At 37.5% G+C, this 27,315-nt stretch overlaps 1 protein-coding gene across 2 annotated transcripts; it reads left to right on the plus strand.

Moving 5' to 3' along the window:
- The first annotated feature begins 721 nt into the window (after positions 1 to 721).
- Positions 722 to 27,315, plus strand: UBE2V2 (ubiquitin conjugating enzyme E2 V2). 2 transcript variants are annotated; one of them, XM_014874330.2, is made up of 4 exons: positions 722 to 843; positions 17,246 to 17,391; positions 20,702 to 20,827; positions 26,451 to 27,315. In XM_014874330.2, exons 1-4 carry the CDS (start codon positions 828 to 830, stop codon positions 26,595 to 26,597), a joined length of 435 nt encoding a protein of 144 aa, XP_014729816.1. In that variant the 5' UTR covers positions 722 to 827; the 3' UTR covers positions 26,598 to 27,315. The 2 variants fall into 2 exon arrangements, with proteins under 2 accessions (XP_014729816.1, XP_088030905.1); XM_088174779.1 differs by lacking the exon at positions 722 to 843 and adding an exon at positions 14,591 to 14,703.

Below are 27,315 nucleotides of genomic sequence, written 5' to 3' on the forward strand. Positions count from 1 at the left end.
GGGAGCTGCCTTCTCCCACCTGCCTGCGGGTCCCCATCAGGTGGGATGTGCAAGGAGCTACCGCAGCAGCCGCCTGCAGCTGAGCTCGGCACTGGCTCCCGGGAAAGGGTCTGGAACTTCAGTTTTGTAATGACTTCTGCAGGTGAAGAAACATTTGGCATCATGGTTAGACATTTGTGGAATTAATTTTCCACAGTTCTTACGCCACTGAATGTCAAGTATTTTGGCCTTTGAAATTGTCACATCATTCTGAGGAGCTAACTGTAATTAGCACCTCTTTCTTCTGGCATTTCTGTGGCTTTTAAATATTTTATCTGCATTCTTTTCTGCCTTTGGCACTTCTTAATTTTTTTTTTCTCTCCAAAGATCCTTCTGAGTCTGAGTATCTTGTTTGAAGCCAAGCTGAAAAACAAAAATTAAGTGACGTTTCATCGACTTCCTTATTACTGGAGGTTGGGGTGCGGGCTGAGCGGGGTGGCAGGGATGCAGTCACGGGAATTTGCTTCCCAGGTGTAACAGCCAATAGCCCGCACGGGAACGGACGTAGCGGGTGCCTGGAGAGGGGCTGGCAAGAAAGATACCAAGAGCGGAGAGCACGGCGGGGAGGATCGCTGCCGACAGGAGCAGACTCCGGCCGGCTCCCAGGACGGGGGCGCGCCTCGGGAACCGGCCCCGCCCCCTGGCCACGCCACGCCCCGCCCCGCCCCGCCCCGCGCGCTCCAGGGATGCGCCTCGTCCTTCCTGGCGGGAAGTGACGGAGCCGCTCCGAGGGGAAGTGACGCGCGTGGCGTGCGGGCCCGGAGCGGTGTGGGGGGGGCTCGGACAAGATGGCCGGATCCACAGGTCTGTGAGGGGGGGCTCGGTGGGCCCGGGAGAGCGGGAGAGCGGCTCGTGCTGGGGAGGCGCCCCCGCAAGGGCCCGGGGCGGGTCTCCTTTCTCCGGGATGGGGGGGCGAGCTGCCTCCGGCGGGAGAGACCCGAGTGGGGAGGAGTTGGCTTCTGACAGGGGGGAAAGGGAAGCTGCAGGGGCGCCGGGACAGGTTATCACAGAATCCCAGGTTCACTTAGGTTGGAAGAGACCTCTGAGATCATCGAGTCCAACCTATGACCGAGCACCACCTTGGTCAATTAGAGCACAGCACCGAGTGCCACGTCCAGTCTTTCATGAAGTACCTCCACGACGGTGACTCCACCACCTCCCTTGGCAGCCCCTTCCAATGTCTAATGTGAAGAAATTGCTCCTAATTCACTTATGCCGCGGGCCAGATCCCTTCCGTCCGTGGGGCAGCGACATCCTTGTGAGAGCCCGGCCTGGGGGTGCGTGGTGGGAAACAAGGCTCCGAGTGCCGGAGGAGGGAAGGATTGGCCTGCCAGGAGGCAGCAATGGATGGATAGGTGTACGTGAGGAAGGGGGGAGATGTTGTTAGCCTAGTAAAAATGCTGCAGGAAAGAAAGATTTGTACTGAAGATTTGTCCCAGTATACCACCGGGTGAACAGAGAAGATGTGGTATAGTCGTATCTAAAATAAAGGTTTGTCTTTGTCCCCTGTTTATTTGGGAGAGAAGGGCTTTGGCCTGTGTTATGTTTTGGGACAAAGGTACTTCACGTTGGTGGTGACTGTAGCATAGTGGGAAGGAGTGAAGCTGTCTTCCCTATGGCATCCATTGGAGTCAGCGGTTCTCTCTCATAGGCAAATTTAAGGGCAAAGAGCTGCCAGTCATCGCAGGAAGCCCATCTCAGTAACCAGCAAGCGTTGGTGTGGCAGAATGTTGTGGAAAGCCGTGGCAAAGAAAGGGGCAGGAATATTGCTTCAGGTGCTAAATGTAGAAGCACAATTAGGTTGTCTCAGTTTCATTTCATGAGAGGCTTGAAATACACAAAGACCTTTCCACCAGTGCTAAAACCTGAAATCTTCAGGGGCTTGTTTCCTCTTCTCTCACCTCTGGGACTTTATAAGTGGATTGATGGACCTCAGGGTAGGGGAATGAACTGACTTCAGCAGCTAGTCTAGGTGAATGTTGGTCACTAAGTTATTTCTACTGCCAATCCACTGGATCATTGCAGGATTGAGACTATAACAAAACATAAGAAACATCTGTACACTTAAACTGGTCTTAGTACCTTGCTGTTGATTCTGTGAGAGCTTGGGCAGGTTTTGGGGGGTTTTTTGGAGAAAGGAGAGTCATTTCCAGTAGGTTCTATGTTTGGGGATGTGGGATTTCCAGAGCAGGATTTGATAAAGTTGCAACAAACTGGGTTGTGAAGTAGTTTTTGCAACTATGTGGAAGAGCAATCCAAAAGATAGCTATTGCCTATGATAAACCGAGCTAGAATTGATATATTTAGAGAAACCTAAGTATTTGCTCATCTGCGAATTACTGTATTTTATTTTGTTAGGATTCTTTTTTACTTTTTTTCCTGTTGTCTAAATTTAAGAGTTTTATTATAGAGCAACACTGAAAGACTTCGGCTTATGTCTAGGCTCTCACTGGAGATTTCCTGTAATATAATAGGAAGCAAAGTTAGTTTAGGTTGTGTATTGAGTACTGGCATTTGGCATTCAACCATGTTCTATAGTGTAGAATATCAGTTCTACTAAAAATTTTTGTAGTGAGAAAAGCTCTTTTCTTCCTACTTCAACCTTATAAGAATAAATATTTTCTGACTGAATTTTGATGGTTGCACTGCTGTAAGCGTTCTTTCCAGTCTTACAAGAGTTATTTTAAAATCTCTTATATACAGTTATTCAGAGGGATTGTTTTTGACTCAGAAATACAGCCACACTTGAAGTTCATACAAAACAGGAGATGTAGGAAACTCTCAATACTGTGTGACTGTTCCAAACAACGTAAAGAGCCAGTACTGCATGTACGTTTTGTTGAAGAAATTAAATTAAACTAATTTGTTGTAGTAAAATGCAGCAAGCAGGCTGAATCATCCACAAAACTGCTGGGAAAATTAGTCAGGGTTTCTAAAACAACATATTCTTGTGGAGAAAATACTGCGACTTTTTATTGGTACACACATGGTGTGGGGGGTGGGGGATGTTTGTTTTGTCCTTTCCACGTAGTATGCAAAAATTCAGACTTCACGCAGAACTGCTCTTGTCAGGAAGCTGTGTTATAATCATTTGTGGAGGAAGGAAGGGAATGATTTGCTATAGACTTAACTTTGTTGTAGATTTAAGATTTAAATCTACCTAGCTCTATGACTTTAATTTACTCTTGCTGTAAAGTTCAACTTCATCATTATTTATTTCAAAGGAAAAAAAATAAATTTGATTGCATGAAGTCTAGGAATGCAATTCTAGCCCCAAGGAAGTCAACAGCAAAACTTTTACTAAGGTCAACTCTCTTACTTTCATCCCAGAAATTCCTTTCCTGGACTTACTAATTCTATGAGCAGTCATGTAACAAATGATGTGCGTTTAACAGCAGAGACTTTAGTTTGAAAATAGCTGTTCTTTAATGTGTGCCAAAAAAATTGTATATGTCAGTGTTACGTTGCTGTTTACCTGCTTGTTAAAATCACCTGTAATGAGTAAATTTTACATCTAGATACTGCATGTGCTAGAAATGGATATTTGTAAGCTGCAGTTTGATCTGATATTGCAACTACTTCTGCTTGAAGCTTGATCTAGGTTATTTGTACTGCTGGGGGTCTGGGGTTAAACAAGTCAATTTTTTTAGAGAAGAGAGCGGTTTTTTATAATATATAGTCATCCAGTTTCATATTGCTTAGCTGGAGATTCACTAAGGCATACCATTTAAACATCTCTTGTGTATCTCAAGAAAAAAAAGCAAATAGAAAACATCATTATAAGGAATTAATTCAGGAGTTAATTTCTGCATTTTGATAATTTGGGTTTCACTTAATGTAAGTTTCACTTATGCGTAAGGTTATACATATCTATATGTATATATATGTATATTTATTTAAAATGTGAATGTTCCCTAAAGGCGGTGATAGTGTCACTAAGTGGTTAGAATTTATGTGGGAAAATAGGGGAATTAATGCAGTAGTGTGAAATACAGGGCTGCTAATGCTTTTGCCTCCTTCCTCTTCAACTGAGAGCTTCAATAGCTTGGGGGAGGGTGGATAAGGCTGAATTAATGAAAATTCCCCTTGGTCTGCTGAAACTGAGTGCTCAGGGAAGAGAAATTGACTGATCTACAGTCAAAGTTATATGAGATTCCTGATTTACTTCTAGTACGTAGTCTTGAGCAACCTTTTTTGAAAGTATATTTGAAGGTACGTGGCTAGATCCCTGTGAAATACTTTTTCTGTAAAATCCATACTTTTAATTTCCAATTATTCTACTCTATAAGGATGAAACGACTTCATTGTGTAACATGAGTTGCTCATGCAAAATGTCCTTCCCTTTGATTTTATAGTTGATTAATTCTGTGAGTAGAAATGGCACAATGCATGTCAGTGATTTATTTTCAAAACTTTGTTTTTTACTTCTATTTGCCAACATTTGGTGGTTGTGGAAGCAGTTCTAAGCATGCATGACTACAGCATGAGGAAGCTGGTATTAAAAGTGAAGGGCTGGAAGTGGTCTTGAGTATGTTCTAGACTCTCTGAGCTGTGAGGCAAGGACTGAGTGTGCCATTCCTAATGGTTGGGGCTTTTGTTGTTGTTGGTTTTGGTTTATTTTGCTTTGAAAGTTGGGGTTTTTTTCTTCCTCTCTTAAAATCCTCAGTTGCAAGATATAATATAATGTGAGATATTTTGCAATGCTTTCTCTTGAATGCCTTGACTCTCTTTCCTTCTTCATTCCAAATCAAGCTGATGTCTGTCTGTTCTGTGCTTAGCCATAGGGTAAAGATTTATACCCTGTGTAGGAGACATCTGTGTTAAGAGCCATTCAGAGGAGTAATACGGGGATATATTCATAAGTGGGCTGTAGAAGCAATGATTTAAAGACCATTTTTTCCATGTGGGAGATGTGATATAATTTAAACTTTGTGTCTAGAAAACTCTGCACAGGTAGGCTTCTCTTGTCCTCTGACCTGTTGAGTGTTTGTTTCCTTCCTCTTTTTTCTCCTTGTCGAGGAAATAGTTGTCTGTTTTCTATGCACTGCGTTTTACCTTGAAGGATGTACTAGTCCCTCTTTTATTTTCTCTTTTATGCCTCCACTACATTGTTCATTTATCCAGAACTGGTCCAAGAAGTCAGTTTAAGAGCTTTTTAGAACTTTACGGTTTCAAAGTTTGTTCTGTGGGTTTACAGTGTTAGCTCTGTAAGCACAGACTTCTTGAAGCTGCAAGTAATCAAACAAAACAAAGGAAGTAAAATACTATGTTCCATGAGGCAGCAAGTACTCTGTATGGAGCAATTTTCCATCCTATCCTATGCACAAGGAATTGCAACTGTGATTGTTCTGCCTGCTTAAAAACATCTTCACAAACCACAAATAATTTCGGCTGGATTGAGACAAGTTTAGATTACAAATTAGTTTTAAACTATGTATAGATCATCAGTTCTTTCCAACTTTGGGGCATATATAAGAAAGATACTCTGTTTCTTCTCAGAGTTTTGCCTGTATAGTTTTCCTGGTTTTGTTCCATTGTTTTATAACTCTGTCTTTAAATACAAACCTACTTATGTCTTTCTGCCACAATAGCTGTGTAAGAGTGTTCTTGCAGCAAAGCAACTTACCTCTGCAATAAAAAAGTGGCCTACTTTGTAACCTTCTGTTTCTTTAAGAGTTTGTTTGAAATTCAGGGGTGTTATCAGACCTAGCATTGAAGCCCATTATCTAAACTATTCTGTACAATCCTGGAAAATTTCAGCCTGGATAAAGGTACACAGAGTTTCAGGAAGATATGCCTTTCAGCCTTTGGAGGCAGATGGTCCATACTATAAACCTAAGCATGCATGAGAAGGCTTTTCATGTAAGAATTAGATTTCCAAGTTTTATGAGTAGTTGTGGAATTGAATTACATATGTATTTGTTAGTGTTTGTGTTTTGCCTTATGGAAGAATTTTCCAGAGACAGTGTTAAATGCATGCTGTGAAACTGTTCAGCTTCTTTTTGTTAAGACCTTTTCTCTCTCTTGCCTCTTCTCCTTTTATCTACTATTATCTCTTCTATTTATTATCTTTTATTATTATCTGCACTATTTACTTCTTTTATCTACACTGTAGCTCACATTTCATCTTGACTGAAACCTAATGTAAAGTACTACATTAGCTTCAGCTACTCCTGTTAGGTTTTGTTGCCTTGTTGTCTCAGTTATCCTGTGGGAACCTCAGCACAGACCATAGAAAGACAAGAAAGTGCTGTGGGGAAAGCATTCAAAGTAGCCTTGATTTAAGTATTTGGAAAGGTTTTGCTATATGCTGTCCTCCCCAAAGAATGTTTTTCTTTGTATTTGTCATTTGGAATACACTAACTAGATATAATTCAAGCAATATTTTGAATTGAATCAGTGCAGAAACTTACGACTGTGAAGCTGTCAGACTGATTCTGAATAACATGAGCTTCTGGTTTACAGCATATTCAAAAATGTGTGATGATTTAAGTCTGTGACTCTAAACCATTTCTAGTTAGCATTTTGGAAAGAGTGGAATCTTCAACACTTAGAACTTCAGAGCTTTACAGTCTTTATTTCAGAAGGATGAGGTGCTTCACCTAGATTTTAAAAATAGTCAGAAAATTATAGATTCAGTATGCTCTTTTCAGTATGCGCTAGACTTATTTAACAGCATAAAGAAAAAAAAATCACCTCCCTCCATTGTATTCGTGACTATTCATAAACTGGATAGTTAAGTGTGTTTGTAATTTGCTTGAGTAAATCAAAACATTTTGCTCAGTACATATAAAAGGAATGTCCTTTATTCAGTATATTTGCAGTAAAATGTTTTATTCATATAACTTAGAACTTTCCCAGAGAAGGAATTGTACATTTTCTTTCTTCACACAAATGGAATGTGCAATCAGGTAAATATTAAATAATCTGAACTTTTGAGTACACAGCATGTAGAAAATAGCAGGCTGAAGTATGACCCACAAAAATAATGTAGGAAAATAATTTAATGACTGTTCTTTTTATTAAATATGTAGTGATTGTTGCATTTGCTAATTATATTCATAAGTGTGTACTTACATGTATAACTAAAAGAATAACATTATTTGTTTTACATAGATAAAGGATCTTTATATTTTGGACTGTGGATACGTGCTGAGTCATGTTGGCAAAGACCTTCATGCAAATCTTAGAACAACTGTTTGCTAATCAATGACTTGTAACCCGTTTAAGACAGCTTTACAGCTTTGCTAGACTAAATCCTTGATGCTACTCATGTTATCTGGGTCACATATTGTATTCTTAACTTTTAAAGCAGACCCTGGGAAAGCTGTTTCATGAGGAGATACTGGGCTCTGCTGGGTTCCTGTAGTCTCCTGCTCCTCCTGTCCCTTTTTCTAGGGAAAAAAAAAGTTTCTATGTCATTGTAATTTAAAAGGTAACTTAAAAAGTATGTGTTTCAAATAATTTTTTGTTTCTGCCAACACAGTCAGGCCTAAAAATGAAACTTTAAAAAATGAGCCATTTTAACTTTCATTAATTTTTTTTCTGCTGTTATTTAGCTTTGTGCTTTTAATAATGGGGTAATTTGTACTAAACAAGTCTGGGGGTTAGTTTTTAACTTCTGAGGATAGAAACTGGAAAAATTTCTTTGCCTGGTAAAATCTCGATTCCTTAGACTATTAAATCACAGTTAATATTGCTGGTGGTTTTTGAAGTGACAGATATCTTTTATACCTCCTGTTTGCTGGCTTCCTGCCTTACATTGTTTCATACAAAATTGAAATAGTAATTCTCAATTTGCTAAGCATCACAGTGTGTCACTTTTCACTGTCTGTCATTTCATACACTAAAGCATATGGGAAGGTGGTTGAATTATTTTTTATCTCATGTGTTTCATCAGTGGTTGCCTATAAAGAGTTAAGTTTTAAACCTGTAGTCAGCTTGTGCATTTCCACCCTTCACAGAAACAGCCCGGATGTCAATTGATGAGTTATTTAGTGACTTAACTGTTTAGTACCTGTATGGTTTTTCTTATAGTGTGAGGCACCACTGGTCATGCAGTGTCTGAGTTAGCAGTGGACTTATTTATAACAAAAAAATGCTCTTAGGTATAATGTAGACTGATAAAGAAATGCCACTAATATTGATGCAAATTTGTAAAATTATTTTTAAGTAATTTGCACGAGTTTTCATCTGGGATTGCAATCCAGTTTAGTGGGTTTTACACTATAGTTTTTTGTTGTTGTGGTAACTTTTAAAAAAAAGTTTGTTTGGATGAGGTATTTTAATTACTTAAAACATTTGTGGGAATTTCTGAAGGTTGGGTTTGGTTTTTTTCCTTTATTTTTTTCCCTCTTGCTTATACCTTCTCTATTATGTAGTCTTACCAACATTTGTAGTGAAGCAAGCTTCTTCATTAGTGCAGTTTTTATGAGCACCATTAGTCATTCCATGACAGCAGCAGTACTCAAGATGTTCCTGTTTGGAATTGTAAAGACAGGGCAGTGTTGCTGCATCCTTGCTTTCATAGCTGAGTTCAGCTGGAGTTGCTCTCAGGTCTGGACTATATTCTGTGTATGCATATGTTCAGTCTTGATTACTCTGTGCTTCTCACTGATGTGCATATGATGACTCTTATTTACTCTTGTACCTTGTGCAGCTTTAGGACGTGTAGGATATTGTTGTTCCATAAAGAATCAGAGGAGGGCATTTGGGAGTTGGGCTGCAGGAGTTTAGGAATGGTGGTTTTCAGTGAGGCATGAACTTTGGTATGGAGAGATGGTGGAGAATGGGAAAAACTTGATGGAATTTTTGAGAGATTAACTCCTCCATAGGTGCTAGTCAGGGGTTGGAGCAACTCTGATGAATCAGGTAGTTAATGGCACCTGCACCTCCATCTGCTGCTCCTCTGAAAAAGATGCATAAGGGGAAAGGAGTGGCACTGGGGAAACTGGAAAAGAGCGGAGAGAGGAGTGGCCATGAGCATGGTTAGAAATGAATAAAAACTAAACAGATATGATGCGTTTTCCTGGGGGATACTGACCATGACAGGGAGAGTCGTGTGCACAGGCCTGCCTTCAGTAAATAATCCAATGGATTATGTAACAGAATTGATAGAATTCAAAGTTACTAGAAGGAGTAAACTCACTTCCTTCTGGTTACTGAGGAGGCAAGATAAAAGAAAGGGAGACATAGGTGATGCCTTGGTAAGGTAGCTATTTGTTTTGCTAGTAATTTCTCACACTTTAGAACATAATTAATAAAACCTCAAATTGTGCAAACTTTTCCCTAAGAAATTTTGTATTTGGAATGTACACTCTGCTGGAGAAATCAAGTTTGAGGTCTCATCATTCTTAGTGTGAAACCATTAGCAACTGAAACATATTGAATAAATTGATGTTGCTTTTGCAGTTTTGATATGCTGAGATCTCTTATTCCAGCATCAAGATTTGTGGTTTAAACCATTTTAACGTGTTTGTAAATCAGGTATGTGTCTGCCAATCCAGCTACTAATTGTCTAGCTGTCTAGAAATTAATTTCTTCCCCTCCCAGTCAAACTAAAACTAGCACTGAAAATGTTATTCTGTGTAGAATTTTTCATTTTCAATTATTATCGCTAATAGGTAGTCGATAGTGTCTTACTGTTTTGAGTATGCATATGAAATGGAAAGCCAGGTGAAAAAAACCTGCTTCTGTAAATCTACAATGTCTTTATTTTTTGGTTTTTTTTTGAACTAGTGCTAGTGCTCTGCCCTAAAGAAATAAATACCTCTTTACCTGTCCAGCCCTTTCCCCCTCCACCAAAATCTGAATGCTGAGTTGCAGTAAATGACCGAGACTTCTGCTGTATTAACAGTTTCTCATTAGCTGCCTTCTTAATTAAACCATATTTAAATGTTTATGGCTGTGGCTGGATTCAAATGTAAAGGAAATTCCTATGAAAGTTATTTTCATGCAGCCTAACTTAAGTTCTGGACTGCATCTATTAAGATACTAGCAAATGTAGGATTTTACTTAGGTGAAATATATAGAAAATTTCACCAATATAATTCTGAAAACAAATACTACTTTACTTAGCTTTAACCAAAAATTAGGTTTTAAAATAAAGAGTTATAGCTTTCACCCTGCTGTGGCTCTTTATTGGCTCATGCTGAGAAATGTTCCTCAGCAAGTGACATATCTTTATATGAAAAAAACAAAACTCAAAACGTGATGAAATGCATACTTCAGTGTGGTGCCTAGAATTGCACCTCTTAATTGAAGTCTTCCAAACTGTGTTGTACCTTTCAACGTATTTAATTTCAAATATTATAAAAGGGAAAGAGGTTTACCAGTTCCAGGGCTCCTATATAATGTTTTATATAAATATATGCAAATATATATATATGTGTATATATATATATACACACATATGTCTATGTGTTTATATATATATAGTTTTATTCCTGCAAAGAAGTGCAATAACCCATTGAGTTCTTACCACTTCATGCCTGTTCAGTATTGTAGCAAAACTGGCTCTGATTTACAGTGAACAAATGGCCATTTGCTCTATAGTAGTCATTGGTGTACATCTGCTTACTTGAGCTGTGGAGTCTTACCTTCTACTCATCTCTTATTAATTCTTCAAGGTAGTTGTCTTGTTTCTTTCTTTTGAAATTAATAATTTTTTCCTATGTGGAAATGAATTTTTATCTGATTTTCTTCCTGAACTTCAATTCCTAGAAAATTTCCATAGGTAAGCATAGTTAGATCTGCAAAATCATTAAGACTAATCTAAAATGGTATTACTCACAGCTCTGTGAGGTGCAGACTTGATTAGTGCCTTATTCCTCACCATGATCAATGTGCAGGGGCCACCTATGGCTGCTAAATACCTTGTTTTCACCATTTAAGTTAACATAGTATAGGACTTTGCCAATTTAAACGCAAAACTGTTAATGCAGAATATTCTGTTGCTCACGTTTTGTTGCTTTGGGATTTACTTGCTGGAGGAAAGAGAAAAATAGCATAGAATAAATGCAACTATTTATGAATATGTCCGATATAATGAATTATTAATTTGAACTTTCCTGGAAAACAGCTGGAAATGTCAACTTACCTTGAATAAGAATCATGTTGTCTTGGTTATTGGAAACAGTGATTTTACTGTGTGTGTAGTAACATGATTTTAAAACAAGAGCAACAAGTATAACAAAGTCCATTATTGAATTACTGCATTCCACTACTAATGCCAGCAATGGAGTTCTATTGTAGACAGAACTGTCATGTCCAGCTTGGTTGTTGTAGTAACTAGACAAGTTACTAGAAATATTTCAGGGTTTTGGAGCCTGGTTACTGTGATCGACCTCAGATAATGCAATATCATTACAGTACACCTGGTAATACTTCCTGGTAGTAGGTTCCTGATTGTAAGGCTTTTCTTATGTGTATTTTCAGAGTATTTACTAGGCTAAAGAGTATCTGATGTTAGCAGGGTAACTTAGCAAACAAGAATGCTCGTGAAGATTTACAAAAAAAAGCTTTTTTCAGAGGAATATCTTCTGCAGCTGGAATAGAATATGTTAGTATTTCACAAGCCCTGTCCCTCTTTCCTCTCTCTTTGTCCTTAATTTGTTTGTTTGTTTTGTTTTTAATGTATTGGCCATTTCAAGGTCTGTTTAAGGCTTTGGTTGTTTTATGTACTTTTTGTGGATGTGTGGACTGTGTTATTAGTACAGCATTTCAGGTTTTTACTTCATTTTGTCCCGAGCAAGATAAATTGTTCAGGGACCGAAAGGAGCAAGTTGTTTTCTCTGTTTTTCTATGTATCTTTTTTCTTCTTCTCCCTGCCGCAGGAGAAATTGTATTATGGCTTGAAATTTGCAAGACTGACGTCCTTCCCCCCTTTCCCTGTCCTTAGGAAATACTTACTTTGCTGCAAGCCTGAAGCTGAAAAATGGGGTTTGAGAGGTTTTTCTTTGTTACCAAGCTGAACATACTTTTCAATTTGTGTTTTGCTGGAAGTCAGTGGGCAAGAGCTAACTCATATTTTCAAAATTGTTCATACGACAGACTCCCTGCCATAGCTATCTCAATCAGGAAGAATAGCATCCCTGACAGTGTCTGACTGTGTTAATGTAGGATTTTTTGATTTAGCTTGTTACTGAGTGCGTATTAGGGTTTGTTTCTAGAGCTGCCTTTTGGAGTGTTGGTAGTATGGGGTGTGCTGATTTAACTGTGGTAAAATGGTCCCGATCCTAATGTGAATTTCAGGAGTGATTGAAGTCAAGAACTTCAGAGAAACCGAATGTTGATATGGATATCGTTATGCACAATTATTCTAAAAAATATAGTTTTGGGTCCAACAGAAAACTATACAATTTAGGCTCTGAGCCAGTCTGTTAAAAATTTGGGTTATAGCTCGCTTATGTAACCTGCAGGGACAAGAGCAGAGTGTAGGTTATCCCACTCTTGCCTGTTATACAGCAAAGAATCATTTGATGTGTGAGGAGCTTGGAGTGCCAACTCTAATTGCAGGAGTGTGTCTGTGAATTGTTTAAAAATGCGATGTAATGTATCCAGTGAGCTCTGTCAAATCTGACCTAAGTGCACGTAAGTGTGATTGTGTGTTCTGTCTTAATGCTGCTGATTAAAGCACTGTATCACTGAGTGATTTGACATTACCAACTGTGGAACTCTGGCTAGGAAGAACTGGTCCATCCAGGCAATTCTCATTTGTTACTCTAGTGAAAGTTGTTGGTGCTGTTAATGGACACTGAAGATTCCTTTTTATATTCTTTCCTTATTTTTTTTTTTCCTCAGGTTATATAGATTCTGGATAAAAGCATAGCTATAATTTTTTTCCTGACTCGTCCTTTGTGGTAGTGTGTTCTTTATTTCTATTAACTTAGTGATTTAGAATGTAATGTCTGAAGTAGCTCCATATATATGAAAGTAGACCTTCATACTTAAATTGTGAGCTTTATTTACTGAGTCTTCTTTCATTCTCTTCTAGTTCCAGGGTATTAAATTCACCAATAATTTCATGGATTTCTGTAGTCCAGTTTTATGATTAAATTTTTAAATTAAAAACTATTGCCATATGTAGGCATGAATGATGTTTTGTTTGTTTATTTAAGTTAAATATATTTAGTTCATCTGTTTTTTAGAATTTGGTAGAAGTTGTTTGGCAGTTCCTGTGACAGTTTTTGGGCAGGGTTGTCAGTAAAATCTATAGTGAGGCGATCTTTGCAGATAAAGTGAAGAGAGTTTAGGTGGGGAGTGTTGCTTTTGCTCTTTGTCGTCTTAATCTGGATGAACTCATCTATGTTTGCACATGCAGAGCCTTAGTCCCTCATTGCAAAGAGCTGTGCTGGATGCAGTGTTGTATTGAGCTGTAAATCACAGCCTGATGAGGGGAATTAACCATGCCTGTAGCTCTGCCAGTGTTAAAATCGACAGCTTTAATCCCCTTCACTTGGAAGTTCGAGGTTTTAGCTGAGGAGTGCCTGTTACAGAGTAAAACCAACCTGCCTGTACCTGTCTGAAGCTGCTTAGTGGTCACATCAGCAAGTAGCTTTGGGGAGAGCACCTGAGGTCTGGTTGTCAGCTGAAGAATGGTGCTGGTTTCTATAATTTCATACTGCTAACGAGCTGCACTTTAGAACAGAAAGATATTGTTTCATTGTCCAAATTCTGTAAATAAAATAATGATTCTTACTCAAATTCAGTCAGGGATATTTCAGTTTTTAGCAAATACTTGATGAATTGCACTGTCTGGGTTAGAGATAAAACTGCAAGTTATATATGCAGTATTAACATGCTGTTTAGAGTGTGCCTTTTGAAATAGCGAGAAGAATTTTTTTACTTTCTGTTTAAACTAGGAACAAACAATTTCTGGAGAATCCTTGACTGGACTTCTAGACAGAAGTTCTTGTTTTTACTGGGAAGCTGGCATAATCTTGTACATGTGTTCTTTTCTTCAAGCTAGGTAAATTTGTTTTGTGTTAGGGTTATAGCACGATCAAAGCAAGCATGTAGAATGCAATAGTGAGCACAAGGGCAGGAGTGAATGCTCAAGACAGTATTTAATTCCAGTTAGTTTTTCTGGAAGTTTCTAAGTCTGTAATTATAAATTATAGTAAGGGGTTGTTTTTTGTTGGGTTGTTTGTTTATTTGGTTTTTTGTTTGTTTTTAAAATCCATTGTGTTAATTTTTAAGGTATTTTGTGTCACTTTCAGAAATTTAGCAATAATAATTTTCTATTAAAATATTTAGTAATTAATTGACGTTAGAAATATTGATGATAAAACATTAATCATATATGGCAGGGACATAGAAGCAGTTTAATGAGTTTTGGGGAGGAAAGTTTTGTTGTTCTTGACAGGGTTTTGTGTGCGTGTGTGTTGGCTTTTTTGTTGGGGTTATTGTGTACTTTTTTTTTTAACAGATGTGTGTTTACTCTTATTTTTTACTTCAGAACAGTGTTTTGCTACTTAGTTCTAGCAGTGATAAGAATGTTAGTGTGGGGAGCCTGGCACTTGCTCTTAGATGTTTTTGTCTCTTTTCAGAGCGGATCTAAATTATTTTCTGGAGATGTTTCCCAAGTCCTTCACTGCTCCCCTAGGGCAGTTATGGGAACCAATGAGCACAGATAATATGGTGGAAAAAATGTGATGAACACAGGTCAGTTCATCATAAGGGGTTATCATTTTCTAGTAAGTGTCATCTCCCACAGTTCAATGTGTTGGGTACAATTTTATGATACAGCTGAGTCAGTGCAGTGGCTTTTTGTCATAAAAAGCTCCTTTATCCTCACACCCATGGTTTTGCAAAGGAAGGCACTGAGAGACACAGCAGTCAGCTCTGGCATTTGTTGTTCTTTTTCCTGAGTCAATTCAGTTGATTAACTGGTTGGATTTGATTTTTGCCTGAAGGAAAAACAGCTTTTTTGCTAAATTAGTGTGACAATTAGGCTAATAGAGGAGCCTGGTTGGTGCAAGAGCAACAGAGTTCTGGGAGAAGGCATGGAACATCAGGACAGTGAGCAGTTGGGTGATCTCAGCTGTGTTGAAAGGTGATAGCACGTAATGAGAAATAAATGTAAGTCCTGTTTGGTACCATCTTTTATGTTCTTTTTGAAGAGCTAAGCTGTGACTCAGAAGTTCTGCAGTCAGAGCAGGGGTTCTGAGAAATGGTGGATTTAAGCTACTGGGGAAACCTAAAATAATATGTGAATGCTAAAGTACATGAGGTTTGTGGCTGGAGGTTGTTTTTGGTTTATTTTTTTTTTTTTATTTGAGACTACACATACCAATCACAATCTATTCAGTCATGTGATGCAAAGTAGAAAAGTTTATCGTTCTGGTTTGGCAGACTCAACTCTAGAACATGCATGAATGTGGAGTAAAAACTTTGTGGTTGAAGTGTGATTGTCGGTTCTCATCTCAAGTCAGAATTAAATACGTAAATGTACAGACTTAATGTTTATCACAAATCAGAATGGGACCAGAGGAATGGGAAAATGCATTTCAGTGGCGGTTTTTAAAAGGCTCTATGTCAAAAAATTGAGATGTGATCTGCTTCTTGATGTACTCTGCTGGTGCTTTCAGTACATGTGCAGGCTGAGCTGATTTGTTAAGCTGTGGGAAAAAGACTGGTCAAAATGTGTAATTTTCTGCTCAGTTAGCAATCTGAAGTAGCTCATTACAGGCTCAGATGAGTGGCAATACCAAGACAGGGCAGAAGGTGAGGCCATACATGAATGACTTAATTTCCTTCCACCGTCCTGGGACTATACCCATAATGCTTTTCCCTGGGAATTTGGAGAACTTGGACACAATAGTTTCTGCAATTTTTAGAAGCCTCTCCCTAGTCTGTGTTACTAAAAAAAAAGAAAAAGTTTTAAATGCTGTTAAGAGAAGTTATAGTTCTGCAAGATAAACTATTTGAAGAGTTGCTAAAAGGTATGTGTGTCTATACTGTTCCATATATCTGCATCTATTAACTGACTAAATAATAATATAGTTTATTCAAACTTTTTGTTTCTTGCATAGAGACTGCTTGGAGTACAGACTAGGGTAATGTAAAACTTGAAATCACAGTGATGTGCAATCCTGAATAACTGATACACAAAACAGTTTTCTTTGACCTTCATATTTTTCAAATTTGCTAATAACATCGTGTGTGTCCAGTCTTAATTTCTAGTTTTATGGAACACCTGGATTCTTACAGTATGGGAAAGGATCTCTAGTGAAAATAGTGGGTAATACTGTAGTTATAAGAAGTTATAAGAAAAAATAAGTAACTATAAGTAAGTGGAAGTTTTATGGTATTATAATATTATTACTATATTATTGTGCATATTTTATTTGAAAATAAAAGCATTCCATGATTGCATGCACAAGTGTTAATTACCTTTGTTCCCTCAGTGCTGAAGTACCATTGTAGCTTTGATGCTATAAAGCAATTGAGCATCCAGTTGTTTAATATCTATCAATATCTGCCTTTTTTTCATTAATAATAATAAAAAGCCTGTAATTATAGTTTGGTTAGTGACTATTAGTTGGTGCTCTCTAAAGGCAGTTAAACAGTATTCTGTTGTGAATATGTCTTTATCTCTCTTTAACATTTCAATCAATGCTTCTGTGCATATTTTTTTCTCCTCGGGCAAGTGTGGCAGTATTAATTACAGATTAGATTAAAAAGACTTGATTTTTAGTTTGTTTTCATATATTAGTCCTTCGTTGTTGTTTTTTTTTTAAAACAAGTGAAATCAAGTGAAAATATTTCAATCTTACAGTTGACATTTATTAGGATAATCTGTGTTAAGTGTTACATTCTTTAGTTATGTTTTGGAGTAAATTTGCCATATTGATTTTATGTGGATTCTGGTTGATTAGAACTTGACAGGCAGTCGATTTTGAAAAGTACTGGATCTATACAGTGTTGTGCTTGGGAAAGAGAATGTTAACTAAGCCATCATAGACTAAAAAGAGCTCTCCTGTTTTCTTTTTTATGGCTTGTATTGGTATTACTTGGGAGTAATTAACTTCTAGTGAAGCAGTTAATTGCTTCAAAGCAATTAGAGTGCTAAATAAATTTGTGCAGGCAATATTTGTTTGACGTGGAAAATATCTTCAGCAGTGTGTAATATATAAAAGCAATGAAGTTTTTTGCCTTGTCCTTAATGTGAGCAGTATTAATTACATTATTCCGTTTTCTCTAGTTAAAGTACCTCGTAATTTTCGCTTGTTGGAAGAACTTGAAGAAGGGCAGAAGGGAGTAGGTGATGGTACAGTAAGCTGGGGCCTTGAAGATGATGAAGATATGACACTCACCAGATGGACAGGAATGATTATTGGGCCACCAAGGGTAAGTGTGATGAAATAAAACGTTTTTATTAAATTTTTAGGCAATACAATGGGCAAAAAAATGTTAGTGTTCTATGGTATAAAGGAATTAGTTAAAATTCAATGTATGAAATTGTAGAAATAGTGTATAATCCTCACTTTCTGGCATGTCAGTGTTTCAGGCTAGCGTCCCCTTTTTCTGCAGCTGTCTGTAAAAGCCAGTTGTGATTTGAGACCTATTTTACTGAGTTATGAGTATATTAATTCTGTATTTCCACTGTTACTGAACATAAGTGTACACTGATAGTACAATAAATAGGTAACTGTCTTTCCCCATTTTGTCATATGTGCCTGGTAATTTCAACTTTGTAGTAAACTGGCAATATGTTTTCAACTTCCACAAGTTTTATCAAAGTCTTTCGGTATAACAGTGTTAGAATTTCAGTTGAATCATACCTAAAGACTAGCAGCTTTTAATTACCTCTAATCCTTCTGACCTTTGAAGTTCTGTAGAATGTAATTTATACTGATACAACTTGCAAGAGAAGTAATCGCCTCCTGTGTATCAGCCACATCAGATATGAGTGGGGACATCTTTACCTGACTTACTGCACGCTTTCTCATAAATTACAATATGATGCAAAAGATCAATGTGTAACCAAGACTTTTAAATAACCTTTAATAAATAAGTAGCCCTAAGTTAGCACGTCTTTCACTGCTAGAATGAGAGCTATCTTGTGTATCCCTTGGTGCTGCAGGGTTCATGGAATGAACTGTCCAAGACAAATCAGAACTCTGCCTCAGTGAAAATAATGTCTCCCAAAGTAGCAGAGTTCCAGAGACAGATTCAGTGTAATTCAAGTTTCTTCTGGAACTCCGTTGCCACTTGCAGTAGGCTGCTTTGAACACCTGAATGACTTTGCTGAGCTCCTAAGATTTGGGTGCAGTTGAGAGAGGGCAGGTTTAAAATACAATGACTGCATGCTTTGGATATTAGCTTTTGTGGGATCAGTGTGTGAGTACATTTTGAAGGAAGTTTGTAGTCTAATGTGTTGGGATAAAAACCTTGAAAATTTGACCTAGCTGTCACAGGGTCTCTCTGGCTCTCCAGAAACCCTCCAGAGCTGCCTGTGACTGCTTTCTTGTTCAACCTAAGGTAGACTACTATGCATCTTTGAAAAGAGATTATGATGTGTATAAAACTATACTTATAATACTGTTATGTAAGGTCCCATGTGTTTTAAAAAAATCATAAAAGTACTCAACCCAGCTTGGCATACACTTTTAGTCCTGGTCAATTTGTAGTTCTGTGATTTTATTTTCTTTATGATGAAGAGTGCATGCAAATAATATATCTTGTGCCATTTCCAGGACATGCAGCCTTGCAGGTAGAATGACTTTCAGTATGTAGTGACTGTAGAAAGTGGAAGCCACCAGCTCCCAAACCAGTGACAGCACCTTGAGAAGAATTCCATATCTAGTTTCAGGATCTGTAGAAGATGAGTGTTTTTTGGACTTGACTGAGTTAAGTAGATGGTACAGTTAGGCAAGACACAGAGAAAGTTGCTAATATTGCATGTGAAGCTCTTCTCATATATGACTTCTCTACAGTTGGGCAAAAGAATTGCTTATCAGTTTTTTTCCTTGCATAATTTGAAAGGTGACCCAACAGCAAGAGAGGAGGGCAAGATTTGTTTTGGATTAACAGAAACATTTTTCTGACTTTGAGAAAATGGGATTTAAGTTTTTTTGGGAAGTTGGCCAGGGATGCCTGGCTTGCAGTAAAACAATGACTTGATAAATTGAGCAAAATTGAGAAGCCGACTGGATAGGAATAAGGGAATGAGAATGAGTGCTTTTCTTGGGATTTTCCAGAGTTGTGAGCAGAGTTATATACATTTTAGCCTATTTTCACTATAACTGACAGCATCTCTCTCTGGGGAAGCAAATTGTTTTGGCTGAATGAATAATGAGAATTTTAGTTACTGTGTTTTCTTGCTGTGGTACCAGCTATGTTAGCTGTAGCAGGACAAGATGACTTTCATATGGCCTTTAGCTTTTAATCATAGAGTAAGAATGTTAAGGGTTGGAAGGGACCTGCCATAGGCAGGGACACTTCTTACTAGGCCAGGTTACTCAAGACCTCATCTAATCTGGCCTTGAACACTGCCAGGGTTGAAGCATCCACAACCTCCCTGGGCAACCTTGTCCAGTGCCTAATTACACTCACAGTAATGGGAAAGAACACCTTTTGTTTTGCATTGTTTCTTTCTGACCCGCTTGCTGTTCAGTCTCTGTGCTTGCTCAAAAATTATGGTACACAGTTAGAGTGCTTCAGTAGTCCTATTTTCAATCTGCATTTTAATTAATCACAGACTAGACTGTTGTTTGATAACTTGAATATGTGGTTGATACTTCTGCTTGGAAAGTGACAGCTGACAGATGCAGAACAGGTTAAAGATGCTACTTCTGGCAAGTTGAGAGGCATGTTACTGCTTTTTTGTTCGTGTTGGCTCTATCTGTTGTGCCAGTGCAAAGGCAGGTGTAGAAATGAAGTTCATCTTCCTTCTGGAACACAGAGGCATGTGTATCAGTGACCAGCAAAGCACTGATCTTTGGCATGGCCTACTTGACAAGATTAAAAAAAATAGAACCATATCTAATTCTAATGTGGCTTTCTCAAAGTATACTTGCACTTAGAATTATCTGTTCTGTGCTCACTTTGGAATGACATCTGCAAACTAGCAGTTGCTTTAACTGTCCAAGGTCATAAATCTTCCAGTAAACCAAGTAATTCTCAGCTGCAGAAATTGGAGATATTTTCTGTAGTGCTAATTACTTCCAGGATATGTTTCTTTTGCAGGTTATGTTTTTATTTTGTTGGTCGTATCTTAACTGTTGAGTTATTGGCATCTCCGTCTTTCTCCATTTCCAATTTTTTTACAGTGTTAGGTATTTCTTTATGGGGGAAGGTGGTAATTTTCCTAAATTTAATTGATTTATCTTAGTCCTGTACTGTGCCACTGTTGTTTTGAGGATGCAGGTGGATAGAAAGGATGAGAGAAAATGTGAATTAAAACCAGAATTGTATTAAAATTTGTGTATGGTGTAGTCAATAAGCAGTGTAATTTATGCATAATAATGAAATAATCAATATAGCCAAAACAGTGGAAATCAGTCAGTAATCCAAGACCTTCCATTTGTACACAATATTATCAAATTTATATTTATTTCATATTTGTTGTTATTCCTCTTGCCTTTTCTCCGTTTTAAAAATTGTTTTCATACTTAACTTTCAGTAAAATGCATTAGTCTGTCTTTTTGCTTTCTAGACAAACTATGAAAACAGAATATACAGTCTGAAAGTAGAGTGTGGACCTAAATACCCAGAAGCACCTCCTACAGTTAGATTTGTAACTAAAATTAATATGAATGGAATAAATAATTCCAATGGAATGGTAAGTTGAAATGGTAAGATCAACCATGTTGTTAATTTATACTAAAAAGATATTTCTGTGAAAATCAGGTGAGGAGTTGGCATGTTGGACAGAGCTTTTGTATTTAATTTGTATAATATAAATACAGAATTAAATTTAATTTTGGTACTTCAAATCTTCATGGCTTACCAATGAGATGAGCATTATTTATAATATTGAGACAGTTGTTTCTTTTAAATGAAGATGAAGGTTTTAGTTTTGAACAGAAAAAGAGTCAGTGTTTAAGCTATGTGTAGGTATTTCCCTCATAATACTCTTATAAAAGGGGATTAGTTTCGTATTGTAGCAGGAATATTGCAAACTCTGTCTGATGTTTCCACTAATTGAAAATGGAGGTTATTCCTGATGAGACTCACTCTGGATGTATTAACTCACCTACAATGAACAGGTGTATTTATACTCTTGTTTCCTTTATACTGGATTTATTAAAATCCAAGGTGATTCTGAACTTTGATCTTAAGACCTTTTGATATAGCTGGTAATCACTTGCATTTTAAATATCAATTTGCAGTAAGTTGCCTTTCATTGATCCTGCAGTTAGAGTGAGATGAGTTCAGACATAAGCTGTTGCAGCAGCTCAAGCAAGTTTGTTACTCTGTTCCTCACCAGCTACTTAAATAACTGTGAGCAAGCGAGGTGCCCCTTTGCTCAAAGAGAGGAGGTGTGAACTGCCTTGCATTTACAGTGCTGTATACATTTACAGCGGTGTAAATCAGCAGGAAGCACAATCACATTTGTGTATACACTTCTCTTTAGCGAATGCAGAGTAATTGGGTTAAGGTAATACCTAAAGGCACCTTAGCATCTTTGGATTTTAAATAATTTGTAAGATTTAAAAGAAAGATGGACTTGCATTTCTGTAATTAACAGTACTGAACTGTGAAGCTCAAGTGTCTCACTGACTGTAGCAGAGGAAGAGGTTCTCAGGGTGTCTTTTGAGCTGTTGTAGGTTGTAGAGGAGTATTCTGGTTGGTCATCCAAAACTAGTGCACTAATGCTTCAGAATAATCAAAAATTATTCTGAAAATGCTTTTATGTAGCTAACAATCTTACTCTACCTGAAGATCCTGTTATAATTTCTGTCTGCAAATTGGCTCACGCCCTTAATCACAGCTGTGGCTTGTTGTCTAAGGGTGTGTGTTTATTGAGACGTTGTGAGAAGCAAAACCTGCTTATAGTACGTTTGGAAGATGATTTTCATACCTCTTCCTGGTACCATAGGAACATGTATTGTGACTCAGTGAAGAAGTATGCTCTCATGGCTTCGTCTCTACATACCTCAAGGGATAGGTGTTGCTTTTCAGAAGCACGACCTTAGACTAGCAGAGCCTGAAGGCTCATGTTTACTGAAGCCAGTAAGTTTGAGTTTTTGTTTGGAATAGTCTACACTTGCTCAGCTTGCTGAGGAACAGGGTGACTACTGCGACAGGAAATCTGCCTGGTCGTTTTAAAAGCACTGTTCAAATTGAGTCATTGCTACAGGAAAAATTGATTTTAATAAGTTAACCTTACATCAAACTGTTAATAATCTTTCCCCCAAAAGAGAAACTTGTGTATCTTACAAAGGATTTGCTATGCAAATGCATAACTTCTTTTTTAATGGATTTAAATAGGAATAAATAGTATTTTTAATGAAAATAATTTTCATAATTAATGAACTTAAAACACATTTAGTATGTAATTTTTAATGTGCCCATTGTCTTTCATTTTATTTTATTTTGTCTTTGTGATCATTAGAGAAACCATGAAATACACAGTGGGGGTATGTTCAGCATCCTGGGGCAGTTAATATTGCTGCTTCCTGATAGTTCCTTCATATATCTTCCAAGCTGTTCTCCCAGTTTATGGTCATCTTTCATTTAATAGATCATAAGTGGTTTGCTGCATTCTTTGAATTAATGGCAGGGTTTCATCTGCAGACTTCGTCTACTACCGTGCTTCTGCAGGCACCCTGGGTTTTGACATGTGGCCAGCTTTTGTTCACATTGCTTATAGATATCAGGAAGAAGTTGTGACTTGCCATAAAGAGACCTGAGACAAACAGCAGCTGAAATTGTTTTATTTTAGCACATTATACTCGGAACATTTGCAGTGTTGTTAAGGTAGGCTTGTGTGCCAGTTAACATCTGTGGAAAAATAGGGCCCACACTGGAAGTTTTAGAGGGTGATAATTTCTGTTGAGTTAGAGTGTGTGTAGTGGAGGGGAAAGATGGGTAAGTGCAGTTACTAGGGATCTGAGGAAACTATTCTCAAACTGTGCTGTGGGCAGTGATTCACAACTTTCTTGACTTAAAAATCCCTTTACACTTCATGTGAAAAGGGCATGTGTGTAATGAATTTATCAATACTGAGCAGGTACAATTTTACTGACTTTTTGTTTGATTATTCTGTGAGAGAGGAATTTGTAAGTAACTTTTCTGCCAGCAGCTTATCTTCAGGAATCACTGTTTCATAAATGTAGTGCAGGAAAGGAGGGAACTAGTTCAGGAATATTTTATCTCAAAAGACTTAAGTTCTCTGAGGCACCCTGTTAAATTGTCTTTCTTTTCTTATCTGGAAGTTAGTTTTTTGTGGGATTTTTCTTTTTAATTTACCTGCTGTATTTGTATACTGAATTAGATTACTAAGGTCAAAAAATCTAGTCCAAGTACTTGTGTAGAGCTGGACAAAATGCTTTTATGTGCTAATGGCATCACTGTTGTTAAACTGTAGATTATCATTCCTAATGCTACAGAGTGTTTTCTCTTGGAGACTTACGTATCCCATATTCATAAAACACAGGCTGCATTCTAATGTCCTGTTTGTTTTCCCATTTTCTTTTGAGGTTGTCTGATTTTTGCATCAGATGTGCATTTTGATAGTGCTCCTCAGCAGTCTATCTTGCAGGACTTGCAATCACTTCTGTTCATTTAGATACCATTTATGGCTGGAAATACTTGTTTCCTTTTAAATCACTTGGGACTCTCAGCTGTAAATCTGTAAGCTGTCCAGTTACTGCTTTTAGTATGTTTGCTGTAGACATTTGCTATTTGTTGAAGTTACTTGGAACATTATAAACACTGAATACTTTGCATTATTGTGTAAAATAATTTGTTTTATTTTCAACTGTTTAGAAGAAAATAATGCATTTTTTATATTGCTTCTCTTCCTATTGTTCAAGGTTCCACAGTGGTGTATATCTCCCAAAAAATAGTCTAAATAAAATAGTCTTCAGATTGCAGTTTGCAGTTTTATTAACTTTTATTTGACCTTGAGATGTCTCCCTCTGTGTTCCAGGGTGTGCATTTGAATATTACCTAATGTGTTTGTGTGATTTGAACATAGTTTGTGTCGCTCTTAAATGTCTTTAAATGTCCTATCATTGTTCTTCATAAAGTGAGTTTATTATGCACTAACTTGGAAATCAATTCTGCAAGACAGAAAACCGAACCTGAGCCAAAGTCTTTCCTGCTGCAAGATGTTATGAAAGAAGTTGGTGATTTGCAGAAAAGAGACTTGAGATAAACAAGCAACAAAAATGTCATGTTGCAGCCGTCTTTAGTCAGAAAACATTCATAGCAGAGTTTGCAGTCTGTGCTGTTTTTTTGATGCAAATTCCCAGCATAAAAGAAAACCAGGAGGAGCTTACTCTTAAGTGATCAGCTCTCATGTTCCAGTCTTTGTAGAACTGCATTATTTGAACAGCAGTGGTGTCTGGCTGCTGTGTGCTGTAATTGAGGCAAACATCTCATCCAGACCTGAGTGAGCTGACAAAGGCAAAATTGAGGAGAAGGAGGATGGTGTGTAAGCAGAATTTTCAGACTGAGGATAGATGTTCATTTCTGGAGTTCCAGAGCAACTTCCTTTCCAGCCATTTTGCCTATCTGCCACGTTAATCTAGATCTCCCTTTAAAAAGGTAGTAATAGTACAGGAATTACAGTGATGATTTCACCAGTGCTAGCTTTCAAAACCTTTTTGTATTAGCTCATATTTTAAACTGGCATGATATTGCTGCATAATAGAGCTTTTCTTTTGATGCTGTTTTTTTTTAATCAAATATTTGCACTAATTAGTAAGTAATCTTACTGCCATTTGTTCTGTAGCTTGATGATACACTGTTGTTGGCAATTCCACTGACTTTAAGAAGTTCCCAACTCTGAGTAAACATTGTGTGAAAATAAATGCTTGTAAGTGCTGAGCTGTAAATAAGGTCAAGGAATCCTGCTTAGGGACTTCTTTGCAAGGTGGTGTTTTAAACTGGGTAGGTTCTATCAGTTCAGTTCAGAAGCTATTTCCCTGTACATGGTTTACCTGAGCTGATAGGCAGTAGCACTGTTAAAGGAACTAGAAAGGGAACAGAAGTTTCTTGAGATAGTATTGCTGCCCAAGCCAGCATGTTGTTAAACCTTGGCCTCAGTTTCCTCCTACAAAAACGTTGTCTCATCTGGTGTTCTGAAAATAGCTTCTGAAAAGTCTCACTTCAAATAATCTAGAATTAAAACATCTGTGTTAACATTTTTATTTCTGATTCCAGGTTTTTTTTTTCTTTCAGCTTGCCCTAATTAAGATGGGATAAGAAACTTCTTGATGTTTTATGCTGCCTAAATCATAAAACAGTGCTTTCTAGCACTCTTGTAGCTGTGTGGGCTGCAAGTCCACCAAAGGAATCCAGTAGCATGCAATAGCCCTATTCCTGCCCCAGGGCCTGCTTTGCAGTTGCACAGCTTTAGGCCCCTCTGTGTTCTTAATCTCCTCCATGCAGGGGCTGGGACTTAACCTGCTGCCAAAACAATTCCCAGGATGACTTTCAATTGCTGACTTTCCTATGGAAACCTCCCCATTATAATATAATTGTGTAAATTGTCCCACAGGTTTTATAAACGCATAGGAGAAGTCCCATGTCCTTTCCTTTCAGTTCATATTCCAGTTGGTAAGTGATGCACAGTAATCTTCACGGCTCCGTAAGATGACTTACTGTGAGAAGGATGCAGAGAACTAAGAAATGTCCGAGCATTACCAATCAGTTACCTCAGTGTTTCAGGACATTTCTTAATACCTGTAGTGGCGCTAGATGTATCAGAAGCACCGTGTAGTATCAGTGTGAAAGAAGTCACTAACAATACTTGTTGCAAGCAAACAGTAAGGGAAATGTTCCTTTAGAAAGGTATTTTTTGGACTCTTGTGTGGCAGGTTCTTTTAAAGAACTGAGGAACACCGAGGTGCATATATTAGCATAGTGAAGGTGATGACTTGTTTCTTTTTTGGGGGTAATTTGAAAACTATAAATTTTGCTAGATAGCAGCTTCAGTTTTGCAGTGAACAGTTTGCTGATGTCCTCCTCCCCTCCTCCTTTTCTTCTCACTAATATAAGTAGCACTGCAGATGGAAGGGTCCACTTGCATGGATTTTATTGCAGAATCTGTATCTGTGTGTAAGTATATGATGGTTTTCATTAAAATATTTTAGGAACACAGGGACTTTATGCCACAGAGAAGGTGTCAGGCAATGCCTAGGCTGTTTCTTAGAGCAATTAGGTTGATAAGAGTTATTTATGTAGAGATTTTGTGTTCCATCATAAATTAGATTTCTCTCTTCTTTTTCCAGGTGGATGCACGGAGCATACCAGTGTTAGCAAAATGGCAAAATTCATATAGCATTAAAGTTGTACTTCAAGAGCTAAGACGTCTAATGATGTCCAAAGAAAATATGAAGCTTCCACAACCTCCAGAGGGACAAACTTACAATAATTAATTTTAGCTGATTCTCAAACTTCTGTCTTAAAACAACAACCTTCTACTCATGTAATGTCTTGATTAAATCTCACAATGCAAACACCCACACATTAAAGAATTCCAGCTGGTATACATGACCTGGACATTTGTAAGAATATATATAATATATGTATGCCCAATATGTTTTCAGGCACTATGAGAGAAAAAGGCAGCACAATTTTTTTTTTCTCTTATTGAGGCACTGTCATTTAAGCATAAGCCTGAAATAGCCTATAATTGGAATTCAGGTTTTACAAGATGAAAGCATGACAGAAAGTGTCAGATTGCTGTGGAATAATATATGTTACTGAAAATAATTTCTGGAGAAGGCAAAATATAAATGGCATGCTTTATCCATCTTGCTTAGTAAAAGAGCTGCAGTTAAATTTGTTTTAAGGTAGCAGGTACAGTGAATACCGTTGCTCATCTTGTTTAATTTTGCAAGGGTGTGGGTGCCGACTACTAGTAGTGTCACAAAGTATGTTCAGGATTGTTTTGATACCTGTATTTATAAAATGGGGGGATTAATTTCTGTTAAGCAGCTCCTGTGTTACATGTATTGGACATGGCAAATATTTGTTTACAGTCTTTGTTCTAATAAACCATGCATTTAAGTTTTAGTGAAACAAAGGAAATGTATGGATATGTGATTGAGATTAAAGTTAGTCTTAAAATGTAAATAAAATGTGGAAAGTGTC

This window comes from Sturnus vulgaris, chromosome 1 (assembly GCF_052056855.1).
Source record: "Sturnus vulgaris isolate bStuVul1 chromosome 1, bStuVul1.hap1, whole genome shotgun sequence".
NCBI lineage: Eukaryota > Metazoa > Chordata > Aves > Passeriformes > Sturnidae > Sturnus > Sturnus vulgaris.